The sequence below is a fragment of the Chroicocephalus ridibundus genome, chromosome 1 (assembly GCF_963924245.1).
Source record: "Chroicocephalus ridibundus chromosome 1, bChrRid1.1, whole genome shotgun sequence".
Lineage (NCBI taxonomy): Eukaryota > Metazoa > Chordata > Aves > Charadriiformes > Laridae > Chroicocephalus > Chroicocephalus ridibundus.
Genome location: NC_086284.1, coordinates 163,332,497 through 163,356,066, shown reverse-complemented (window position 1 = coordinate 163,356,066; position 23,570 = coordinate 163,332,497). Strand labels below are relative to the sequence as shown.

Here is a 23,570-nt window from a genome sequence, read left to right as displayed (position 1 = left end):
AATATTCTGTCCGAAACAGAGTTGATATTGTTATGGAATTAAAAACTGTGGCGTTGCACAATATTTGCAGCAAGTTCTGCCTCAACAAAATATCATCAAATATTATGAACTTATACAAGGTTAATTGAAGACACAAATCAGCCCACAAAATTTTTATTAATAAGCATAAAACACAAAAGAACTTCATTTGACTCTAAAATCTCAGATGGAGATTTAAGTAGTCAGCAGATACAGAACACATTTTTTTATTTATAAATCAATTGCAAATGAAAAAGAAATTATATGGCATGCATTAACACACCAGAATTCAGCTGTGGCTAAAGCATGTGCTGATATTCTTGTTCTAACACCATGCAGGAGCTGTAGGTAACACAAATACAAGAGCACAGGCTTTAGCACATCCCAGTGATTAAAATATATTCTCTAGGTCCTGATCTCTCTCATGACTAATGCAGTTGAACCTGAGCTGCTGCACCTTCATTCTGAGCGAGTATTTTGGCATTTCTCTTTTCCAAAGAGACAAACTCTCTAGAAATCCCAACATTCTCTAGAGCTCCAACATTTAAAACAACTTTTCTCCTAAGCAAGAGAGATGAAAGCCAAATGTGTCTGAAGGGGGTTAGCTGTGTGCATGAGAGATCAATCGTCAAAACCTTCCCAGATGGTAGGATCCCCTAATGTGGGATAATTACTTCACAAGGAAGGAATTACATTTCTGGTTAGTGCTCTCCTGGTTAATAAAGTAACAAAGCTTAAGAAAGGTTGATACAGCTTTAAAGACAGAAGTTAATGTAAGTACAAATATTAGAGACCCTTCTGCAGCCACCAGAAAAATAGAAGGGACTGCATGAGCTACAACAGTAAATGGATCAGAAGATCCAAATAAAAATACTGGAAGGCACTTCATAAGCTTATGGAACATACAGCTAGATAAGACGTTTTTTTCATAAACTCATTTGGTCTTCCACTTAGGAAAATCTAAGTGAAAGGATCTTGTCAGTGCCTGAATCAGTATGTCAAAATCTTATTGCAACATCAGTTTTTAATTCTAGGAGTTGCTCATCTGAGCAATTAATGGTTTATGTACAAAAATACAGTTGGTTTCACTGGTGTTACAGTGGTACAACACTGGTATTAACAAAGGGGATACTTAGGCCCTCGGGGGGTAAGAACACGGTAACTCTCTGTTAATTCCCACTTTGCCACTAGAACTTCTAGACAGGTCAGAAGAGGCACAGGACAAGAGGTCAAATGTTTAACTGCTGATTACTGGAGGGAAGGTCCATGCATTGCTGAAAAGCCAAATGGTTCAGAGACATCTTCAGGTTTTGAAAACGTTGCCTGGAAGGATTTTTTTAATACTAATATTTTAATTGTTAACAAACTCCACTTCCTGTATTTTCACAATGCAATGCAGTTTAAAAAAATGTATCATTAGAAAGATACCAAAATGTATAGGTAATAGCAAATTATCAAGCGCTTACTACTGCTTTAATATAAAGAGGAATAAGAATTATGTGGCTGTGCTAATTTTATGCTTCCTTCTGCAGATGAATGAAGATTTTCTGTCTGAAAACATTTGCATTCCCCTTCCCCCTTAAAGTAATTTCCAATTTTGCTGGATACAGCACAATTGCATCTACTCTTTCAGCTGCAATGGTTGTTGAAATTGAGCTATTGCCCAGCACCTGCTCTTAGTCAGACAGCTGAAATCAGAGGTTAGGGGAAAAAATAAAGATTTTATGTCATTGTAATGCAAGTCTCCTTCTAGCTTTGCTGCAGTCAGTGTTCAATTATGTTCTGTAACAATCTCCATTACTAGAGCCAGTGTTTTTCTGTTCCTCTCCGCATGTATTAACTTTCTTGTTCACACATGATAGCCTTCTTAGCAAAGCAGAGGAGTCTTAAGAGACAGTTGCCCATAGATTTAATGAGTCTACGTCTTTTTTTGGCCTGTTGAGGATCCTCGTGTTCAAATGTATCTTCATTTTGAATGCTCCAAAGGAAGATAACTGATACAAAAGAACTTAAATTATTTCTCACTGAAGCCCTGATAGGTCAAAATTAACCTGAAATTTCATCTAGTCTATTGAAGATAAATCACGGAACACATAACAATGAAGGGCTCCCATGTAATTTTTTTCCTGTGTGTATTCCACTTTTACGAGCTCAGGATCCTTCTCATTCAGAATTTTTATAAGTTCACTGCGTAGCCCAGATGTTTAAGACTTCATCAGAAGCAGGAACCAAGGCCCTACATCTGTAGGAAGAAAGTCACAAAGATTTCGACCAGCAAGGCTCAGCAGCAAACGGGAAGGAAGTATCTGGTATAAACAGCTACTGAGAATGCAGGAGGGGGAGCCTTGCTTTTGAAGGAGAGAGCAGCAATACATGGACAGAGAGCTCTGAGACAGGGGCCAGAGGGTGAACAACACAGAAATTCAGGGTCTGGGACTTGGGGAAAAGGAAATCCAGAGCAGGATGGATTGGAGATGATTAGAGGGGGGATTTGAAAAGCTTAGAGCAGAAAAGGTTTTATTATAATATAAATACATTATAATAAATTGACCTTGAAAAGAAAGGACATAGATAAGGTGGAAAAGTTTGTGCCTAAAAATTAACCAGTTAGAAAAGTGGAGATGATAGAAAACAGAGTATTGTAAACTCTTGAAAATTTAATTAGGAGTCTCAAATATTTCTCTTCTCTTTCCTCCATTAAAGCTCCAGGTCCTTGAGTCACGTGGCTGACTGTTGGTTTTCAGCAAGGGGAAAAAAAAATCTAGCTGTCATGCCTGTAGAGAAAACCTTGAACACTCAAACCCTAAAAACACAAACAGAATATAACCTTTTATTTTTTAATAAATCTCATTAATTCAATGTAATCTATCTTACAGTTTTTAACTTAAGATATGGCATTAGTGTAAACGTAGCAGCTGCTTTCTAAGCAGACAGCAGCTAGAGATCCAAAAAAAGATTCCCAGCTGATATCATAATCATCATCACCATATAATGACTGGCATGCTGGAATTATGGGTAGCTCATTTAAAGATGTCATATATTCTGTATTCAACAGATTAACCCCTTCCCCAGGACGCAGAAGAATTCTTAACGCTCACTTACCAGCATCCAAACACCCTATACACAACTCTGTGCAAAAGAGCATGACAGTGATTTCTCCAACAATAGCGTACTCACAGCTGAGAGAGGTTCAGGGCACACACAAGGCTACAGCAAGTCCTCAGTCTGTCACAGACACTCCCCCAAGCAGAGATCTACACAGCTTTAAGACTTTCTGCATGAAGTTCCAGAGCCGTGGTCAGCTATTCACGTCTAATGCTTTGGAATATATTGTTAAAAACTACATAAAGATTTAGGCTTTGTTTGTAGCCCTTCTAGATTTCTCTTTTTTATAGTGCAACCTGACACTGAATTGTGACTTTGATTTTTCTAGCTTCCATGTGCAAGAACAAATAAAGATTCAAGCTGGAAGTTTTCCAGACATACACAAAATTCTAGGAGAGCCTCGTCTGAGCAATTAATGGTTTATGTACAAAAATACAGTTGGTTTCACTGGTGTTACAGTGGTACAACACTGGTATTAACAAAGGGGATACTTAGGCCCTCGGGGGGTAAGAACACGGTAACTCTCTGTTAATTCCCACTTTGCCACTAGAGCTTCTAGACAGGTCAGAAGAGGCACAGGACAAGAGGTCAAATGTTTAACTGCTGATTACTGGAGGGAAGGTCCATGCATTGCTGAAAAGCCAAATGGTTCAGAGACATCTTCAGGTTTTGAAAACGTTGCCTGGAAGGATTTTTTTAATACTAATATTTTAATTGTTAACAAACTCCACTTCCTGTATTTTCACAATGCAATGCAGTTTAAAAAAATGTATCATTAGAAAGATACCAAAATGTATAGGTAATAGCAAATTATTAAGTGCTTACTACTGCTTTAATACAAAGAGGAATAAGAATTATGTGGTTGTGCTCATTTTATTCCCCCAAAATTCTCCTTATATTTATTCTTGTGGATTTGAATGCATCCTTGAGAAATCTGTCCCTCATTCCATATTCATCAGAAGAGAGGACATAAGTTACAATTAGCATACTCGAATCAAGTTTACAGCCTTGTAGGTACCTACCTTACGTCTAACAATTTACCACTTTTCATTGATGCCACAACCACCATTCATTTCTAACTGCCACTTTCCCAACATAGTAGGTCAGAAAACAAACGACAGATACACCACATCAGTCAGAAGTGCTGTTGTAACTGCCAACAAATCCTTTGGCTGATTCAACCATTTCATAATCATCTTACATTTCAGTGCACCGAGTCTCAGCCAAAAAGCCTTCATATCCGTGTCTCAGTCCTTACCACAAAAGAGCAAAATCTGAAGACCTGGAACTATAATGCCATTATCAACAGTGATATAGAAAGCATCCAAATTCATACTTCTGTGCTAATAGCCCCACTCTGAAGAGAAACAAAATGCAATTTTGGGGGATGCCAAATGAAATAGCCCTCAAAATAGATGAAGTTTCTATTTATTCTACTACTTGGGGAAAGTGTAAAGAACGGAAATCTACAAGAAAATTTACACATCCGTTCTTGCAGTTTTCAAAGCTCTCCAGACATATCAATAAACACTCATAGTTGATTCTGTAAGACTTTATACAGATTTTAAAAGCTGCATGAACTCTGAATATTCACCCGTTTGCAAGATATTTTTGATTTTGTTTTGTCACACTGTTTTCTTTTAGTAACCTAAGATTTAAAAAAGAACTGCTGAAACGGTTTAAGAGATTTCTTACAGAAAGATCTACTAATTCCTTTCCTCAACATTAATGCCCTCCTGAGAAGCATTCCTTACTCCAAGGAAAGATACATTACTTCCTCGGTAGCTTTTATTAGGCAGCACATTCAAGTTACAGGTTGTAACCTGCTCAACTCAGAACATACCCAGAATGTTTGCATCTATACTTGAATAACTACAAAAACAAGTCCTAGGAACATTTGTGAATTCTGCTTCACAAAAATCACTTTTTAGCAGGTACATGTTGTGAAGGAGACAATAAAGCGACCTGCGCAGTGCCCGACAGAATCTGAAACACAAGCCATGCATCAATCTAAAAGACTGAATGCCCTTGGTTTGATCCTCATTGTAAAGCCTTACCTTGCTTATGAAATTCCTTGCTGCTCCTACTGGAGCTGCAGTTCCACCATTGCTGGCTTCTGTAGCCCGACGAAATGTGAGCCGCACATAGACACGTGCAATTTCTCTGCTGTTTTGTGACCATTGCCTAAAGGAATGTGACTTCAGATTTCAGGGTCCTGTGGCCGTCAGGTCAATTTATCCTGCTCACATTAGAGAAGGGGCACTTCCCACACATAGGACTCTTGCTTTATTTGAGGAAGAAATTAAATGTGTGAAGAAAAAGAGTGGTCTATTTCTCTTTAGCTGGTAAATACAGGATTTAACCTAATAAACACTTCTCTAGGGTAAGAACATCATCCTCTGTTGGTTTTGAGTTGTTTTTTTTTTAAATCCACAGGGTTTCTCTTCCCTTCTCTTTCTCACGTATTCAAGATGAGAGAAGCTTCAGTGAGCACAGCTACCAGTACTCCAATTTATTCAGCAGCAACCCCTGTGGACTGCTAACAGCAGACTGCGATTCTGCCTGGATTACAAGGTGTAGATAAGTAATTCCATCCTTAATCTATCACTGTCAATGCCAGTAAGGAAACAACTTTTACCTGTGAGAAGTCAGGCAGAGGAAAAGACTGAGACTGTGGGGAAAAAAAAGCGTGGGGTACAAGGACAGGAGAAATAGAGAGGACACAAGTCCATTAAGAACTCTGTGTGCAAGTGCATGCGGAGTTAAGTAGGAAATGAGGGAATGGGACTGAGGACCATGGTGCTAATAGGAAAGCAGCAAACTGAAAGGAGACAGACAGATTCCACGCAGAATTTTTCAATAGCAATGAATATCTCACTTCCAACATAATCTATGCCTTCTATTACACTGATCCCAGTGTAAAATGGTAGAGATACTTGAGGCCTCGGTAAATGCTGATGGATACCACTACATTACAGCCACGATCAATAAATCTCAAGTACACCATAATGGAGCCTCAAAGCCTTCGCATACAGACCTATCAGTAAACTAGGACAATATTACAAATAGGCAACAAAGGATAATGCAAAGATTGCAAAATGGAACAACACAGAGACAAGTGAATTTCTTGGAGGATGGAGCAGCAGGCAGAAAAGATGAAAAAGGAGGTAAGCCATTTAGACATAAGTGATGGAGAACATCAATAACTGCACACCTGTTTTATGTGATGGAGGATTCAGGAATGGAAGAGTAAACAGTGAAAGCGATAATGAGACCTGGGATTAATTTTTCTTTTCCATTTTAAAGGAACCCCTAGTAGTGACTCCATCACTATACTTTGCTACAGTCATCATCTACAATTAAAGTCTCTGCCCACTCAGGCTAAAGAAGTCTCTTTCATATTTTTATCACAGAAATAATAATTTTTATGTGCTCCTTTGGTTTTGTTATAGGTACTTATTATTTTTATGTTATTTGCTTGTCTGGCTAGATGTCTGGCAAATATGTCACAGAGTCCCAGATATGTAAAATGGGTCACTCATACCAGAAAAGACCAAAAAAGCTGCTTTCTAAGCATGTATTACCCCGAGGTTAAAATAAAACTTGGAAAAATTTATTCTCAACCAACTCTACTCTTGGAATGTCCAATCTTATAACCTGAATACTGATGCATTATTGATTATTCTCTTCTTCCCAAGCTAACTTACTGCTTTTCATAGTAAGCAGATTCTGCACTCCACAGTAAAGCACCTAAAGCGTAGACAAGCAATGTTTATACCCTGAAAAACTATTGTTTCTTATTAATGACATGCTTTCTAACAGTGTAAGAGCTTTCAAAGAGATTGGAAGGAGGGGAAAATCCAGGAAGCTTCACGGTCATCTTTTTCAGCTCTAACCCAAGACCACTGTTGACTTGGACTGCTTAAGATTAGTTTAAAGATTAAGAATAGGGCATAGAAAGAGCTTAAAAGTCATCAGGGGAGATCTTAGTAAAAAATATTTGAAAAAGAAAAAAACCAAATAATTAAAGGAATCAACCTACTGCAGTGTGAAAGACTACAAAATTAACAAAGAAAAAGGAAAAAAAAAAGGAACAAAACTCTGAAATACTAAGAAGAAAGCAACTAAGAAATTGGTGAGCAAGAAGAGAGCTCTGTCCAGGAGAACAGTAACAGTCAAAAGCAAGAAAAATTGAGCAAGATTCTATAATTCTAAAAAGTATGAACTGGAGGAAATGATAACAGATCAGATGTTGGCCGAAGTTGAGATGAAACGTTGCTCAACTTCCACACTGGACACACAGGCCTCATAAACTGACCATTTGAAACATGCTGACCCAACCGGCACTGTGAAATTTAGCAGATCTGTGGCCGAATTATAAGCAGCTGCAGCAAAGACCAAAGCAGGGTTCAGTTCCAACTCCCACTCCCATTTGACTCACCACCATTGTGTGGCCAGCAGGACTAGGGAAGAGATCGTCCCCCTGTACTTAGCACTGGTGAGGCCCGACTTCGAGTACTGTGTTCAGTTTTGGGCCCCTCACTACAAGAAAGACCTTGAGGTGCTAGAGCATGTCCATAGAAGGGCAATGAAGCTGGTGAGGGCTCTGGAGACCAAGTGTTATGAGGAGCAGCTGAGGGAACTGGGGTGGTTCAGCCTGGAGAAAAGGAGGATGAGGGGAGACCTTATCATTCTCTACAACTATCTGAAAGGAGGCTGTAGCGAGGTGGGGGTCGGTCACTTCTCCCAAGTGACAAGCGACAGGACAAGAGGAAACAGCCTCAAGTTGTGCCAGGGGAGGTTTAGATTGGATATTAGCAAAAATTTCTTCACGGAAAGGGTTACCAAGCATTGGAAGAGGCTGCCCAGGGAAGTGGTGGAATCCCCATCCCTGAAGGTATTTAAAGGACGGGTAGACGTGGTGCTGAGGGACATGGTTTAGTGGTGGTTTTGGCAGTGTGAGGTTGATGGTTGGCCTCCATGATCTTAAAGGGTCCCTTCCAACCTAGATGATTCCGTGACTCTGTGATTCTATGACTCCAGTTCTGAGCCCTGCGGGAAAAGTGACCCAAATCACGGGACTCCCCGCACCCTCTCCTCGGGCGGGCCCCACACCTCCCACCCCACGGCCGCCGCCGCTGCTCCTCAGCCCGCACAACGGACACCCCGCCCACGGTTAACGGCCAACGGCTCGCGCCGCCCTTCCCGACCGTTAACCGTCTGCGCGTGCGCAGCGCGGGGCGGGGAAAAGCCCGTCCCCGCTCCCCAGGGCACGCGAGCAGACCGCGCGCATGCGCAGAAAGCCCTCAGCCAGGCGTAGGGGTGAGGGCGCTTCCGCACGGAAGATCCCATTCGGTCGGATCGTAGGAAGGACGTGGAGGGTTCTCTCCCTCCACCCTTTCCTCGTCCTTCTCTCCCTCCCTCTCACTTGTCTTTTCCCTCCTTGGTGCTGCTGCGCACCCACTGCATAGCTCGTAGCCAGTAACTCTATTAGTTTCTGCCCTGTCCCCCGTGGGTTAATTTCGGCTCTGTGGTACGGTCCCCTACTTTCTACCCAATAATAAACCGGCTCCCGATAACGTACTTAGTTGCTGGGCAGAAACTACACCCTCGTCCGCCGTAACACCACGGCGCCACCCGCTGAGCGCTCTGCCCCGCCTTAGCGCCCAGAAGGGGCGGGGGAGGTCGGGTTTGACTGACAGGACGTTTGGTGGGCGGGAAAAGACAAGAGAACCAATAAGAATTCCGCGTTGGCATTGATGAGCAGAGCTCACAGCCAACCGAGCTGGGAGGGCGGTCGTTCGCACCCCGAAGTAGGCGGGGCGTTCGGTTGCTAGGGCCGCGCTGTTGCTAGGGCCGCGGCAGAGCGCCGTGGCGGCGGCGGGCCAGGAGGGCAGCGGCTGTCGCCGCCTTCCCCGGGCCGGGGCGATGGTGAAGCTCGCTGCCAAGTGCCTCCTGGCAGGTGAGTCCGGCCCGTCCGGTCCCATCCGCCCCGCTGGTGGTAGGGGCCTAGAGCGGGCTTCGTGGGGTGGGGCGAGGCCGGCAGTGGGGCGGCGCTGGGACGCCTGGGCCCCCTCAGTGAGGGGGAGGCCCGGGCGGGTGGTGGCGGTGGGCCGCGCTGGGAGACGGCCTGGCTTCTCTCAGCCTCTCGTCGAGGGGTCGCCCCGATGGAGAAGAGGTGGGGAAGGCGGTGACAGGAGAGAGGTGGGGACCTCGGGTCCCTCGGGACGGGAACGGTGAGGAAAAAAGAAAGAAAGGAAGAAGAAAAAAGAGTATTTCTACAGTGTGGAAAGGTGGGGTGAAGGTGGGGAAGGTCTGAAAGGAGCAGGGTAGGCAGTTGAATCCTGCCTCATACTCGCTTTGTGCTGGAGGAAAAAATCATGGCAGAAATTGGGATGATTCTGAGAGTGTGATGGAAAAGTAGAGCCTCAGCAAAGAGTTGAAAGACGAAGCACGTGCACTTCACAGAAGCATCTTTTTCCCTAAGGAAACTAGAGGTTAACCTGAAAAAAAAGTGAGGTGAAGCCACTGGTTTATTTAGTCAGGATGGATTATGGAGGTGTTGAAAGTAAGTGCATCTGACTGTTAACACTGTGGGAAGAAAACTTTTTTTTTCCCTCCTTCTGCATTGAAGCTCTGTGCATCCTCAGCCTGAAGCACAAATCCATAAAACCTTTGCATGCAGACAACGCCCCAGTTTAACTCTTTGCTCCAAACCTGTTTTCTTTCATCCGGAATAAAATTTTTGCTTTTTTTGAACCTCAGAAGCAGCTAACCATCAACTTGCGCAAAGCTAGGTCTGATCTTTGGTAAATGCAAAAGAATTAATCTCCCTCATGCCTCTGTTGATAGTTACTGTGAACAGCATGTGTATCTTGCCTGTCTTCTAGATTTGAAACTTACACATCATTTCCAATTTGGCAGTTTCCAGGTCCCAATATGTAGGCTTTGCTTATGTCTTCCAAGTTTTGTTTAGTGTTACCAAAGGCCAATTCCATGACCGTTTTAAATTCACATAGGTTTTCTTTGGATGACCCAGTTATGTGTTTAATTCTAATTGGGTCTGGAGCTGCCTTTTCAATTCTGTTCACAACACAAACAACAGGAAGGACTTGTCCCATATGTAGTGCTCCTAAGTACTACAATAATATCCATATATTATTAAAAATAATAAATTGATGAAGTAGACCAGGCAAAATAAATTCTCTCCTGCAGAAGATACCAATATAGTGAAAGAGACATAAGAGATGAGTAACCACAACAACCTAAAGGGAACAAGAAAAAGCAATTACATAGGCAGGAGCAAAAACATCAGAAATGGAACAGGGAACTCTTGTGTATCTAAGGAAATGGTTATGAAGAATAGAGTGGCTCCCAGCATTGGGAGCTGCACCAAGGTCAAAGAGAACAACAGGGGAAAAGGCCTTTTATTAGCAAAAGAGAGACTATTAACTTGACAATAGAAAGCGATTCCTGTATTATCTCAAGGGCAATTTACAGACACACAGTAAAAGATATTGTTGTTTGAGCTTACTATAGAGACATTATGAAAAGGTTTTCATTGTAGAAAGGCAGTTGGCAGTATCAGGCATTTTAGAGACAAACTACAGATTCTGGCAGAATAACAGAAATATGGATGGAATAAATACTGTGGGATGCAGTACTGGCAGATGAGACCAAACTAAATGAAAAGGGCAAGGAAACTTATTTTGAGACAGTGTAGTGATGTAATGGGCTAAGAGGATGGCAAAGAATAAGAAGAGGGAAAGAACAACTGGGGCTGTCAAATTGAAGAAAGGCAACACATTAGTTAAGAATTTGCAGTGGATGATGCCTGCGCAATTTGGAGCAATGTATGCATCTCTATCTCATTTTACAAAGACGGATCTAATTGTCTATTGAAATACAGAATAGCTTCCACTCGGAACAGAGTGTTGTCTTCCACATAAGCTTGAACTGATCAGGGAACAAACAAGCTGACTTACCAGATTTTCCTGTCTAAATATTATGAGCCCAACTCAGCTCAAAGTAAGCAAGCATGCTGAAAATGTTTAAACAAGGACTACTTTTGGTTAATGCGTCTAGGAGCAGTTGTCACTATCCAAAACACCCTTTCTCCTCTATAATGTTATGTTAGCAGATCACTTTACCAATTTCCTTTAAAACACCATCTAGGAAGCTGTAATAGGGTAAAAATATACCCTTTTCAGGGTTTATTTATTAATAACATAACATAAAAGACTTGCATTCCAGGCCTGGCTGTCATGAGTTTTCCTCAAAGGGTAAAGCTAGACCCACTGAGGTATTTAATTCCCGGTTCCTGTCCTTTGAACTATCCAGGCTAGTGACACAGTATGTGAAGAGAGGATAAGCCCTTTGGGAACATTAAGTCTTTGTTTTGTGAGGATTATGATATTTTTCATGGAGTGATATGGGCATATGTGAATTCTGCAGTTCTCTGCCATTGCTTTGGATCTTACGGAATTTTGTAACAGCAGGCCAAAGCAGGCAGCTGCCAGGTTTTCCCAGTGTTGTGCAAGCCATTCCAGAAAACCTTGGCTCTAGAAGAGCAAAAACTAAAGCCCCTTGGTTTTCCTTCCTTGTAGGGATGAATCAGCAGGTCCTTTCTCTCCAGTCAAGTGACATTTACTTCCGTTATGCCCAGGATGCAACTAATGAGCCACCAGCAGCACTGAGTCAGCAAGAGTTGCTCTCTTAGCAGGGTCAGCAAGAAGAGTTCATCAAAGAATGTTACCAGCTTAAGCAGATTTGTAGTGTATAAATGACCTGTCTCTTCCCTAAACTCACTATATAACAAGGATTTGAATCTGAGGAAATGGGTAATCTAAGGAGAGGAAATAGCCGCCTATGCAGCCCAGTCTCCCTTATCACATTGTGTTTTTCTCTACGTGATGACGTATCTAGGAAATTTTAATTCTTAGGTAAAGGCTATAGGGTAGACATGAATTTTAGGACAAAGAGCAGTTCCATCCTGATCTGGGGGACCTTTACTGTCATTCATAGAGCAGAAATCTGATGTCAGCACCAGTATGCATAATGGCAACATTAATTTCCTCATGTGGGTATTACCTTTTAGATTGTTTTGTGCTTCTTATGACAGTTATCTTTCCTGTATTCAGAGTTATAGCATCCAAGCTCTTATGGCATGTGATAGTAACAGAACTGAGGGAAAATAAGATTCTCTACATGAAACAAAAATCTTTTATGTTTTCGGTTTTGCAGGAGATCCAGCTGTGGGGAAGAGTGCTTTAGCCCAGATGTTCCGCAATGATGGGGCTCATTTTCAGAAGAACTACACGCTGGTAAGCATACAACAGGCCCAAGCTGCTATCCAACATTTTTCTGAGTTGCATGAGAAAACTAAGAAAGTCTAGAATAATAAATAACAGGATTTTAAGTTGAGGCATTCAAGGTGGGGTCTTACAGGGTTTTCTTTCTCTTATACCCTATATTCTGAAGAGAAACCATTTGCTATTCTTTAAGACTTTACATTATGTGGGTGCTGGTTTTGAAACTTAATGCAGAGTAATTTAATTAATTTTATAATTTTCCTGCTGAACCAATGTTTTTACAAGCTTTTGTGGTGTTAGAGAGCTTCCCCCTTTAGGGAGTGCTCTATGAAAAAACATTGCTGAAGGAGAAAGCTTTTAATTCCAACTATTAAATGTGCGTGTGGACAGTGTGCTTATCGCTATGCAAACATGAAGATGTGCTGCATAGCCCCAAGATAATTATAATCTACAGAAACTGTTCCCAGATGAAGAGGATACAGTTTGCAGTCTTTCAGTGTGAGAATCAATGATGATGACTAATCAGAAGCAGGATAAAAGTAAAAGTAAATATAAGTAAAGTAAGAAAAGGAAAATATGAGTGTGTAGAAAAAAACCCTTAAAATATGTTTATTCATTGAAATAAAGATGGAAACCAGAAGTTAAGGATAGAAATAGAACAAACAAACAAGCTACAAAGCAGAATGAGATAAAAGGTGGAAGAGGCACAAATAACCTCAGTCCCATATGTTAGCTGATTACACGGTTGGCGCAAAACGTTCTAAGGCGTGCTTTAGAGCAGCGATGTGATAGTGAGCATAGCCCTGCAGATTTCAGCTAATACTCTTAGCTGTGTATAAGCAGGTCGCTGGATGTTATTCTCCATTTTTTCCCCCATCGGAGCAAATCTATGTGGCTTTGACATGTAGGTGGGAGTACGTTACCAGAGCTGAGGAGTTCCCAGCAGTCTGTGTTTGATGGGATCGTAATGATTCACAAGAATTGCCTCAATCCAATGCATAGTTGGTATGCAGTTGGACAGGCTCGTAAAAACTCGTCTGATTCTTGTTTTCCTGATTCTTCTTGACAGACAACGGGCATAGAACTGTTGGTGAAGGCTGTATCGGTTCCAGAGACAAGTGATAGTGTGGTGAGTTTTTCTGTGACATAAATTGGGTCAGAAAGAGACATCCAGAGCTCAAGCCTCCCTTCAGTCTCATTTCGGTGGAAGGTAGCTCTGCATGTTCATAAGACCATTAAGTTGCATTAAGGAAATGAGGCTGATCATGTACAATTGCTGATACTCTAGGGTTAGTTTAATCTTAAAAATGTAAGTTTTACATAGTTGTATCCAACGTGACATCTGAAACCAAAGCTGTTGCCAGCTTTGTTAGAATTCTGTTCCGTCCTTTAGGGCACACAGTTTTGGTTCATGTTTCATAGAACTATGGAAGCTGGAACTTATCTGTTATTTTTCTTTAATGCCCTATACTCCCACTAGTGGAATGTGGACCACATGTATAATTTTTTATAAATAGTGCAGGCTACTGTCCCACTCCACATATTCTGTTTCCGGTAGGGATGGAAACTAGACTTGGGGCCTTGGAGATAACCCTTTTATTGGTTGTACATGAAAAATAGCTGTTTCTTTTCTCATACTATCTGAACTGGAGTATTCTCAGTGCAGGGAATTTGTCCCATAGGAACATGACACTGCCGTACTGAACAAAATGCAAGAGTTACAAGTTCCAGTATTTACTTTGAAAAACTTTCCCTACACTGCATTTTTCCTGGCAAGAGCCTTCTTTCTGCTTCCGCTTTCAGGAATTCTTCATTTTTGACTCTGCAGGAAAAGATCTATTTTCTGAAATGCTGGAGAAACTGGTAAGTCTTATGTAACTGTCCTCTTCTTCCAAAGAAGTGCTTTTGCTTTGAAGATCTGAACTCCCCAGTCTGGCAGATGTAGCAAACTTTGTCTTTAGTGTAAATGGGAGCAATTGCCTCAGTTGCCAATGCATCCTGTTCTACCTCTCTGAAACTTGTAGAAGTACCAGAAGAAATACTTTCCAGAGGAAAGAAGGCAGATAGATAGTCATTCAGTTTTCTTACAAAAGAAATAGGGATATTTCACCAAGAATTGCTGAGTGCCGTTGGTTAAAGTTATTTTTATTTCTTAGAAAAGCATCTATTTTGCTGCTGCTTCAACAGTGGGGTTTTTTTGTTATAGTGACGTATTTGATCCAACAAGACTTATTCTTGTCCTTGAGCATAATACTGCCCTTGGGTTTTTTTCCTTCATGCATTTGTGTCCTTACCTGTACAGTTCTTTGTTGTGTTATGTCATTTTGAGAAGTGGAATCAATTAATTGATGTGAGGTTTCATAAGATGGCTGAGACAACCTAATGGGTCGTTGCTCTACAAGAGGCGATTCCACTTTTGCCCTTGCACTAGATCTGGTTTGCGAGGGACCCCTCTAGAAGCTGGCTCAGCTTCTCAAATTGGAAGAAAACCTTTCTACATTTTTCTCTAGGATTAATTTTGTGCTGATTCAGCATGAAGAATCCGCATCCCCAGGGATCAGATGAGTGCCAGAGCCAATACTAGTAAAGGAGCAGGACCGTGGAGACAGAAATGGGGAAAGAGAGCGAGACCACCTCTCCCAGTGCCAGCTACCCATTTAGTCAGCTCAAGTGAAATGTGAAACCTCAGCCAGGGCATAGGATTCCTGTATGTTAGGCTTTTTATTTTTGTCTTAGCATCTGTGTTTGCCGTGTTTTTCAGGCTGGCCGTTGACCACATCAGTTTCATTAGAGCTGACAATGTTCCTTTCTTGCTGTGCAGTGGGAGCAACCCAACGTCCTGTGCCTTGTGTATGATGTCACTAATGAGCAGTCTTTCAACAACTGTGCCAAGTGGTTGGAGAAGCTGAGGGCTCAAGCAGTTGGAGTGCACATCCCAGGTAAGAAATGGGTGAGATTCATGTAATCTGCTGCCCTCTTGTATGATAGCAGTTGTTCCCATTGAGACGTGGCATACAACATTTATTTTAAGCCAGGGGCAGGCATGGCTTCCTCCAACTCGTTTGCTTTTTATCACAAAGCGGATAAGGCACAAATATGTTTCCTTTGTGGAATCTTTTCTAGGTAGTTGTAGACTGTTCTCCACGCCTCCAACTTTTTCAGCTACTTCCACAAATGTTCCAGCATTTATTGCTAAAAAGTCAGCATTTCTGGGTTGTTGTTTTTTTCTTTGTTTCATGTTTTTTTTCTGTAGGTGTCTTAGTGGGGAATAAAACAGACCTTGTTGGTCGTCGAGTTGTGAAGCAGAAACAAGCACAGGAGTGGGCTGAGAAACATGGCCTGGAATACTGCGAGATGTCAGTGGTGAGTATCTGCTCCTTTTACCGTCTGTGGAAGTGGCTGTTTGTAAAGTTGTCTTCTCTTTCAGGTAAAGAAAGATAAATGCAGGGGGACTCTTCCACTTGTTTGTCATCTAACTCACCCTCAGTTTTAATCTGTCTTTTGTGAAGCAGTTAGAGCAGATATAGTCAAATGCTTATTCCATCTGTCGTTCACAACTTTCTTATTTCTTTACAGAAAGAGATGAAAAATTTTGAGGCTCCTTTTCACATCCTGGCAAAGTCATTCCACCAACTGTACAAAGAGAAAGTGGAAACTTTTCACTCACTAGCTTGAGGGCCGTGACTGGAATGACTTATTTATCCTCTAAGCTTCTCCAAGTGTCCAGAATCCTGCAGGACAGAATACAGAGAGAAGAAAAAAAGATGAGCTATTTGCTTCTTCATGGTCATCTTCTGGTAATTCAAAATAAACTAGAAATAAGCAAGTGGAAAGACACTCTTACGAAGCTGCTACCTCAGCATTCCTTTCATGTCCTCTACCTTGGTTCTCTGCTTACTGAAAGTCTGCTAGGTTGGAGGAGGCGGGGAGTAAAAGGGGAGGGCAGAATGGAAATTGCCAGCTCTCTGCTTTGATATTGTCTTGTCTCTTGTTTGAACAGACTTCCTGCTGCTACAAGCAAGGATTTAGAGGTTTGGGGAAGAAGAGAGGAAGCTGACAGGATTTGTTTTAATTTAAGCAACCCATCCTTGATACATATGTTGCAGGGCAGGACCAATTTGGCCCTGCTGCTAGAAATGCATTTTCAGTACGAGGCCTATGGCCTAAAATCAACACATGGAGACTGAGATGTGTGGGGACTGAGCTGGATTTAGGTGTGTTTCTAGGAGTGCCCAAGAGATTGAGCACTGTTTGAGCACTGATTGAGGCCTGTTTTAGCAGTATTACTCTTACCAGTTGTAGGACTGATATGCTGGTGTCCAGTATGTGTTTCTGACTTCTAGAATCTGGTTTTTTTCTTCAGCGTGGCTCACTTTCACTGCCTGGTAGGAACTGTCTTGCACCTGTACCGCTGTCACTTGGTAATGCAGTGCCCTCTGCTGGTCCCAGGTCACAAGATTTCTCAAGAAGCTACCTCTCTTGAAGCAAGCAGGACTTCCTATGGGCACATCTAAATTGCCTTATCGGCAAAATGGGGTCAGATAGCAAGAATACGTCTTATTCTAAAGATGAGTCCAAAATTTAAAACAAATTATCCTTTCTTCTTTATGTCTTTGTCATCTTAAGTGGTTTTGTGTTATTTTTCTTTTTGTCAGCTGAATTTGGCAATACCGTGTTCTCATTAGGTTCAGTTCTCAATCCCTTACTAGAATCAGAGTCGTCTTTGTTGTTGAACTGTCCCTGCTTGTCCTTGAGTTTCAGATTAAAAACCACAATTCTGATGTCACTAGTGGAAATAGGACCAAGGAAATGAAAGACAGTCTGTCTAAGTTACTCTGACTCAGCCCTGCCTGCTTAGAAGTTTCGTATCAGAAAGGGTAAAAGCCTGGAGAGTACTGCTCTTTTATGTGGAGTACTGATGTTGTGGGGATGAGAGTCTATTTGCTAATGTAGTATATGAAAGCATCCGTGGTAAGGTAGTGCCTTGTCACTGACCCTAACACCAAGGAGTTCAAAACCATAACCTTTCTCTTCTCCCAGATTATGTTAGCCTTTCTTGGGCAAGGGGAGATGAATTTTGTAGAGAGTGAGCGCTGAATGATTTTACAAGCAGGCTTTTCAGGAATCTGTCTTTCAAGACTTTTACATGTGCATTTTATAACCATTTTTATGCCCAATGCTAAGACAAGTATATTGGATTAAACATAAGAAATATGGCTGCAGATGTTGTAGCAGAGTTTATGAAGCACTTCAAGAATCTGGAGAAGCATCTGGGCTCATTTCACCAGCAACAGTTTGTTGAGGCTGGGAATTAGCTAGGGAGCATGAATACCAGGTAAAGAGGTTAAGTAAAGTAGGAGCTCAGCCCGTAAGAAAAGAAAATGAATAGATTCTTTTGCTAGAAGCCACCTCAAAAAAATGACAGAACCAGCTGGGAGAGCTCTTGGTTCCTCCAAAGAAGGAAGGACTCCTCCATGGGCTTAGGGTAACCAGAAGACTCACTCTTTTTTTAATTGGATTAGCGTTACTGGCATTTGTATCTTATATGGGTGGTCTTGTTAATCCTGGGGAGTGTCTGTTGATTTACATGGGCTGAGTAGAGTCTTGCCTGCAGGTGCTAGTACCTCTGACTATTAAGAATAAAAGTTATTTTGGATGCTGTGCTGATCTCGTTAAAGAATTGAAGAAGGTTTGTTTTGATTTAGTAACTCATTTCCCCCTGGTTCTATTGATGATGCAATTACAACACAAGACAGATATTTTTTCATATTGAAAACAGCATGCCAGGTGTGTATGCCACCTGTGACGTGGTATATAGGGGGGACGAATGCCTTTGGAATGAGTGATAAAATGAATCCTATGCAATGTCTAACCAGGGAGTTCAATCTCCCTGCACCAGAAGGACCTCCCATAACTTCAAATAAACAGCCTAAAAGCACCAGTCAGATGAAGATTGGTGAACGCTGTTTTATTAAATGAATGCAAAAGCTGGAGGATCTCATTAAGGGAATGCTGGCAGTGGTGATTTGTGATTTATAGGGAAGCTGCTTTTGAGAGGTTAGTGAAGAAAAATGCATCCCATGCAGGGAAAGATATATTGCCTGAGAGAGGAAATGTATGATCTAATTAGCTAGCAGTAGGGAATCACCCACTGCCCGTTTCCATCTTTCCACAGGCCATGACTAGAATTAGAAAAGAGGTTGTGTCTAAAGCATGTTGTCCAACTTGCTTTTTACAGGACTATCTCAACCACTAATGTAGACACAATTTCATGTCCTTCAAAATGGTGTGTTTGACAATAACCATCTCAGTCATTCCAAATGCATTTTAAAAGCATAATATGTTGTCCTTCCTGGCTAATGTACTATATAGTACCAGCATGATGCAAGTGATGCTTGTTGCTATTTTCCTAGCTTATTTGTGACCTTGTTGTAGAGGCTAGTAGTGAAGAGTGGATAGAGAACATGTGAGCCAGATACAGGAAAGCGGTGGAAAATAGTTTTGTGTCTGTGTGATGGAGTTTAGGGTAGTGAGAAGGTGAGCTGCACAAGCAGGATGAGTAAGAATCTGAAACCATTATTAAGTTTCTCTTACTGCGTTCAGTAACCGTTGCAGTCACGTCTGTAGGGTGAGGTTGCATGTTTGCTGCTTAGAGCCTTAGCATCACTCTGGATTACAAACATGGTGGAGAACAGTGGGAGGAAGACAGAAAGCCTGTCTGCTGACCAGGAAGCTTGTTGTCTTCTTACAGCTCCCCTACTTTGTCCAGCTGTGCGGTGCTGCAGGTGCTCAGCAGGGGTGTTTACAACGCACAAGAGACCCAGCTCAACCAGAACTGAAATTTCAAAAGAAGGGGGAGGAAACAAACAGGCCTTTAACCATGTTTAAGAGATACATACTCCTTTTTCCTGCTTGCTTGTTTGATCAGACAAAACCATTCTTCCCTCCTTGGAGTCCCTCCTTACTTTTCATTTGGTCCTCATGGTTCTGCTGCATAGAATCCCTGTTATACTTGTGCCCTGCTTTACTTAGCTTGATACATCACCAGCTGATTTTTTTTTTTTCCTTCTAATTTCTGCATTATCTATTCCCAAGGCTGCAAGACATTTCTTCTTAGAGAGATTAATAGACGAAAGAAAACAAAAGTGGAATTTTTAGTCAAATTGTCTTGGAAGAAAGAACCTTAAGAAGCTGACTGACATTCTGAAATTTTACTGGGAGTTCATTTGTGTAAAGTCGTCATATTAAAGATGCTTTAATGGTTTTGTTTTGTCTTGCCAGACATATTCTACTGTGGAGTGAAATGCAGGATGTAAAATTCCAGAAAGATCAGGTTTTATTGTGGGAGTTAATAGGAGTTTCAAAGCTGATCATACCGTGATAAGATCTGTTCAGTCTTAACAATGGAGTGGTCACTGCTGTTCATAATAAAGCATTAAATATACTGAAATGGGCCTGTCAGAACAGTTTTTTTTCTAGAGACTTGTTCATTTTAGAGACTTAAAACTTAAGAAAGGACATCTTTCAGAAAGCTGATCTGATAAATGACACCATTTGGACCAGGGTTATTTCTGATATAACTACAGTGACTTAAAGGGCTGGATTTAGTCTTTTATGCCAATTGGACTCCCCTGGGTAAGCTTCATTTCTTTACCCGCTATACATCTTGGACCGATCTGACCTGATAGCAAAAGACACATGATGTTGTTGAAAATGAAATACTGCCTTGGGGCAGAAGGATAAACTGTGTGGCCTCCTGAGGTCCTCCCAGCAATACTTTCTATAATTCTATTAGATTAAGTGGGGAAAGAAGTAGCGTGGAAAGCACAAAACAGGCTAAGTCATAAACTAGCAATTAAACTGGGAGCTGGGCTGGGCTACAGCAGAAAACATACAATCTATCCCAATTAAGGGCTGTATCTCAAGAGAAACCAGGAGCCTGACGCAGGTGCTGACAGCAGGGAAAACACTGCATTTCTGTTCTGTAGGCAGCAACTGCTTTCTACTGGTGCTTACACAGATCCATGGGGGTCCATACCCTGCTCAAGACTATGCTCAGCTTTTAATAATTACTCTATCTATGATGCTCAGGTGGCAACGGCTTGCAGTTGTTGTCTTGTCTGCTCGTATAAAGCCAGCAGTGTGACGGCAGATTATCTGCTGGAGCAGGAAGACATTCTGTTCTTGACACCATTCATGATGGGACCTCTCTCTCCCCATGCATTCTCAGTCCTTCTTTTCCTTCTCATATCCACTTTTGATGTAGAATATCCACCTCTGCTTGTTCTTAGCAAGTAATTTTTCCATCTTGCAGATGGAACTCCATGGAAGCTGGGGTTAAGGGACTTCTAGGACCTTCTGCAGCAGAGGTGGAGTCTGAGCAGAAGCTCTTCAAGGGCCATGTTGGCCCCCACAACGTCTCTTAGCCTAAGGGCGCATCATCTCTCTGCTTCTCACATCCTATTTCCTCCTGCTGTCATCTTGCCTTGAGAACAATGTCTTCTGTGCTAGTTGCCCTTGGCTCTGTTGACCTGGAACAACAATGCTTGGGGGAGGGAGAAAGACAATCTCTGGTCTTTTCAGGCCTCTTTAGGTGCTGCGACTCCCTGTTGAAGTCATCCGAGAGATAGGGATGTTGCTCAGTCTAGAGTGTAATTTCCTGGCAGGAGACCCCCAGCTGAGTCCTGACAAGCCTCCTTTTGGCTCTTCAGATCTTGCTGCAGTGTAACTTTTGCAAACACTGGCTGTTCTCATTCTGACTTGGAGTTTTGTTGGTTGGTTCATTTGGTTTTTGTTTTTTTTCACTCCTTGGGGGTCTTTCTCTCATTCTTCTGTCACAGCTTCACATATTTCCTCCCCTAGAGCTGTTTGTCAAGAGAAGCCTGGAATTGCTCTCTTTCCTGGTCTCTGAGATCAAATCCAAATCTGGCAATGTTTAAAAGGGAAATGTGACAGACCCTACATGTCAAGCCAGGGTCAGGGATGGGGTCAGTTTGATGAGTTTCCCTCCAGCCAGATATGCATCAACTGGAGAAATGTGGAGCCTGTAATCTTCCTGCACAAGTACTGGAAAAATACACAATATGAGGGCTTCAAGTTAGGAACTGTAAGCAGAAAGGTATAAAGGCAGAAATGACCAGCTGCTGTGTCCCAAAGAGGGGAAATGCAGGAGCAGTAGGAGAACAGGAACATGTAGGAAAGAGTGGGGTCTATATCCCTTCATGAAGAGCCCAAAGGGTTTGCTGAGGCAGGGTGGGAGTTAGGGGTGGGAAGACCTAAGGCTTTTCCTGGCTTGTAGAATGATGTATGGAAATGAAGTGGGAGGAAAAGTAATTTTTGTAAGAGCTATTGAGGGAAAATGAGGATACAGGGTAGAGCTGGATGACACTGCAGGTGGGAGGGCAGGTGGTAAGATCAAATAAATCTGAAGAGAGATTTTCAGGGCCAAGATCAGTTTGGAGAATTCAGAGCCATGGTGAGGAAGGTCAATGGTAGCCATCAGTTTAGGTTCAGGATGTAGAGCCGGCAGTAGTACAAGGCACGTCTGCTTGACAGGGTTGATGCTGGGATTTGATAGCGAGAATCCAGAAAGGTAAGTCAAGGAGTAGTGTGGGGAGATAAGAACAGCAAGCTGTCATTCTGTGAGGAGCAGTGGCTGGAAACAGCATATCCAGGTGAGACCAGAAAAAACAGAGTAGGTAAACTAAGGACACTCTTGGACTATCAAGGTGGAAGAGCATGAAGTGGTGTTGGAAATTCAGATTGTGTACAGTTCTTCTGAGGGGATTTTTGAGTGGAGGGAAGTAGACACAATTGTTAACCACACAACTTTGTGTCATTTAAAACACAAATTAGTTCCGGTGCCATCTCTATTTTCTTTTGCCAGAAAGTGCGGTGATCTATTTGCTTATTTTTTTTTATTTTTTTGGGTGGCGGGGGGAGGGACACGACAACGCACAAACTTGTGCCTAATTGTGCTGCAGCATCCTGAATACATTATGTTCATCCATTCAGGGAATGGAAAGAGAACCTGCACCTCACCTGACCAAGCAGAAGTGCCCACTACAACTCGAGCATTGACATCTCCGAACAAAAACTTCACAATCAGTTCATACAGCAGAAGGTCTCCCCAGACTATCAATATTTAACCTCAAAAAATAGCAAAATGCAATGTGTGTGAGGTCAATGTAAAACAGAGAGAAATCACTCTGTTCATGAATAAAATTACCTACAATAAAAAATATCTTCAGCTCTGCATGGGAGGAATCTCTTTTCTGCAGTGGTTTCCCTTCGCTGCCTTTGCTAATATATTCTGATTGCCACGAAGCGTCACTTTCTCTTAGTCTAACAGTTGTGCGTGGCCGTTGCGTGTTATTTCTAGGACTTTGGTTTTGTGATGTTGGGTGGCTTCAGTTTGGGGACTGTGAAACTGGAAGTTTTGGAATTCAGGTTGCAGTTGAAGCATCAGGCATAAAAACAGCTCATAAGGACAGCAGAACAGAGTATCTAGAAGGACATTTTACAGGGTTAAGATAATGCTTTTCAGTGCTATTGCCAGCAGAGAGAGACCAGGCTGCAATGAATGTGAAAACGTTAGTTGGGAAAGGAATGCTGGTGGGTTTGGAAATGGGTAACAAGTGTGGGATTCTTGTAACTGAGGTAAACACAGGGGAAATGACGCTGCAAGACTCTGCATGCAGATGTCTGGGGAGGTAGTGGAGCAGGTGAGGAGGAGTGGAGCATTCTTGGGCAACGTCATGGAACTGAGTAAGGGCAGGACGACAGTTCTGGTATGGGCAAAAGCAGAACAATGCAGACTGTCCTCTAGTTTCTGCACCTATTGAGACCTGGGGATATTTCCCTTAAGCGGACTAAGTCATTGCTCTTGATGGCCCTCCCAGCTAAGGCTGCCAGTCAGGTGGCTTTCCCTCTCTTCACCAAGACAGAAGTGATCACTGCATGCCATCTCAGTCCACAGCCATTTTGATATCTGACTCCTCTACACTGTCCATGCCTCTTGCCTTTTTCCTCCTGTCTCTGCACATGGAGGTCTTGTAACTATACATCCCCACAGTTCCGCTACAGCTCCCATGCTAGCAGCCCTCCCCATTGCCTTAAGACTGCTTAGATCCGTCC

General features: G+C 42.2%; 1 protein-coding gene across 3 annotated transcripts; it reads left to right on the top strand.

Moving 5' to 3' along the window:
- Positions 1-8,948: 8,948 nt before the first annotated feature.
- Positions 8,949-23,570, top strand: IFT27 (intraflagellar transport 27). Of its 3 annotated transcripts, none has more exons than XR_010069325.1 (8): positions 8,949-9,085; positions 12,367-12,446; positions 13,504-13,563; positions 14,238-14,297; positions 15,256-15,373; positions 15,688-15,797; positions 16,011-16,231; positions 22,449-23,570. XR_010069325.1 is itself a non-coding variant. In XM_063321880.1 (7 exons), the coding sequence occupies exons 1-7, from the start codon at positions 9,052-9,054 to the stop codon at positions 16,107-16,109; spliced, it is 561 nt and encodes a 186-aa protein (XP_063177950.1). In that variant the 5' UTR covers positions 8,949-9,051; the 3' UTR covers positions 16,110-21,001. The 3 variants fall into 3 exon arrangements, 1 of the variants encoding a protein (XP_063177950.1); XR_010069326.1 differs by lacking the exon at positions 22,449-23,570 and adding an exon at positions 16,798-21,001; XM_063321880.1 differs by lacking the exon at positions 22,449-23,570 and having other exon boundaries at positions 16,011-21,001.

What these genes read in the sequence shown, in the direction of transcription:
- IFT27 (XM_063321880.1), top strand. Translation starts at nt 9,052, where the DNA reads ATGGTGAAGCTCGCTGCCAAGTGCCTCCTGGCAG. An exon ending in TGCCAAGTGCCTCCTGGCAG is followed by an intron (nt 9,086 to 12,366) that starts GTGAGTCCGGCC and finishes TCGGTTTTGCAG; the next exon opens with GAGATCCAGCTGTGGGGAAG. An exon ending in CAGAGACAAGTGATAGTGTG is followed by an intron (nt 13,564 to 14,237) that starts GTGAGTTTTTCT and finishes TTCCGCTTTCAG; the next exon opens with GAATTCTTCATTTTTGACTC.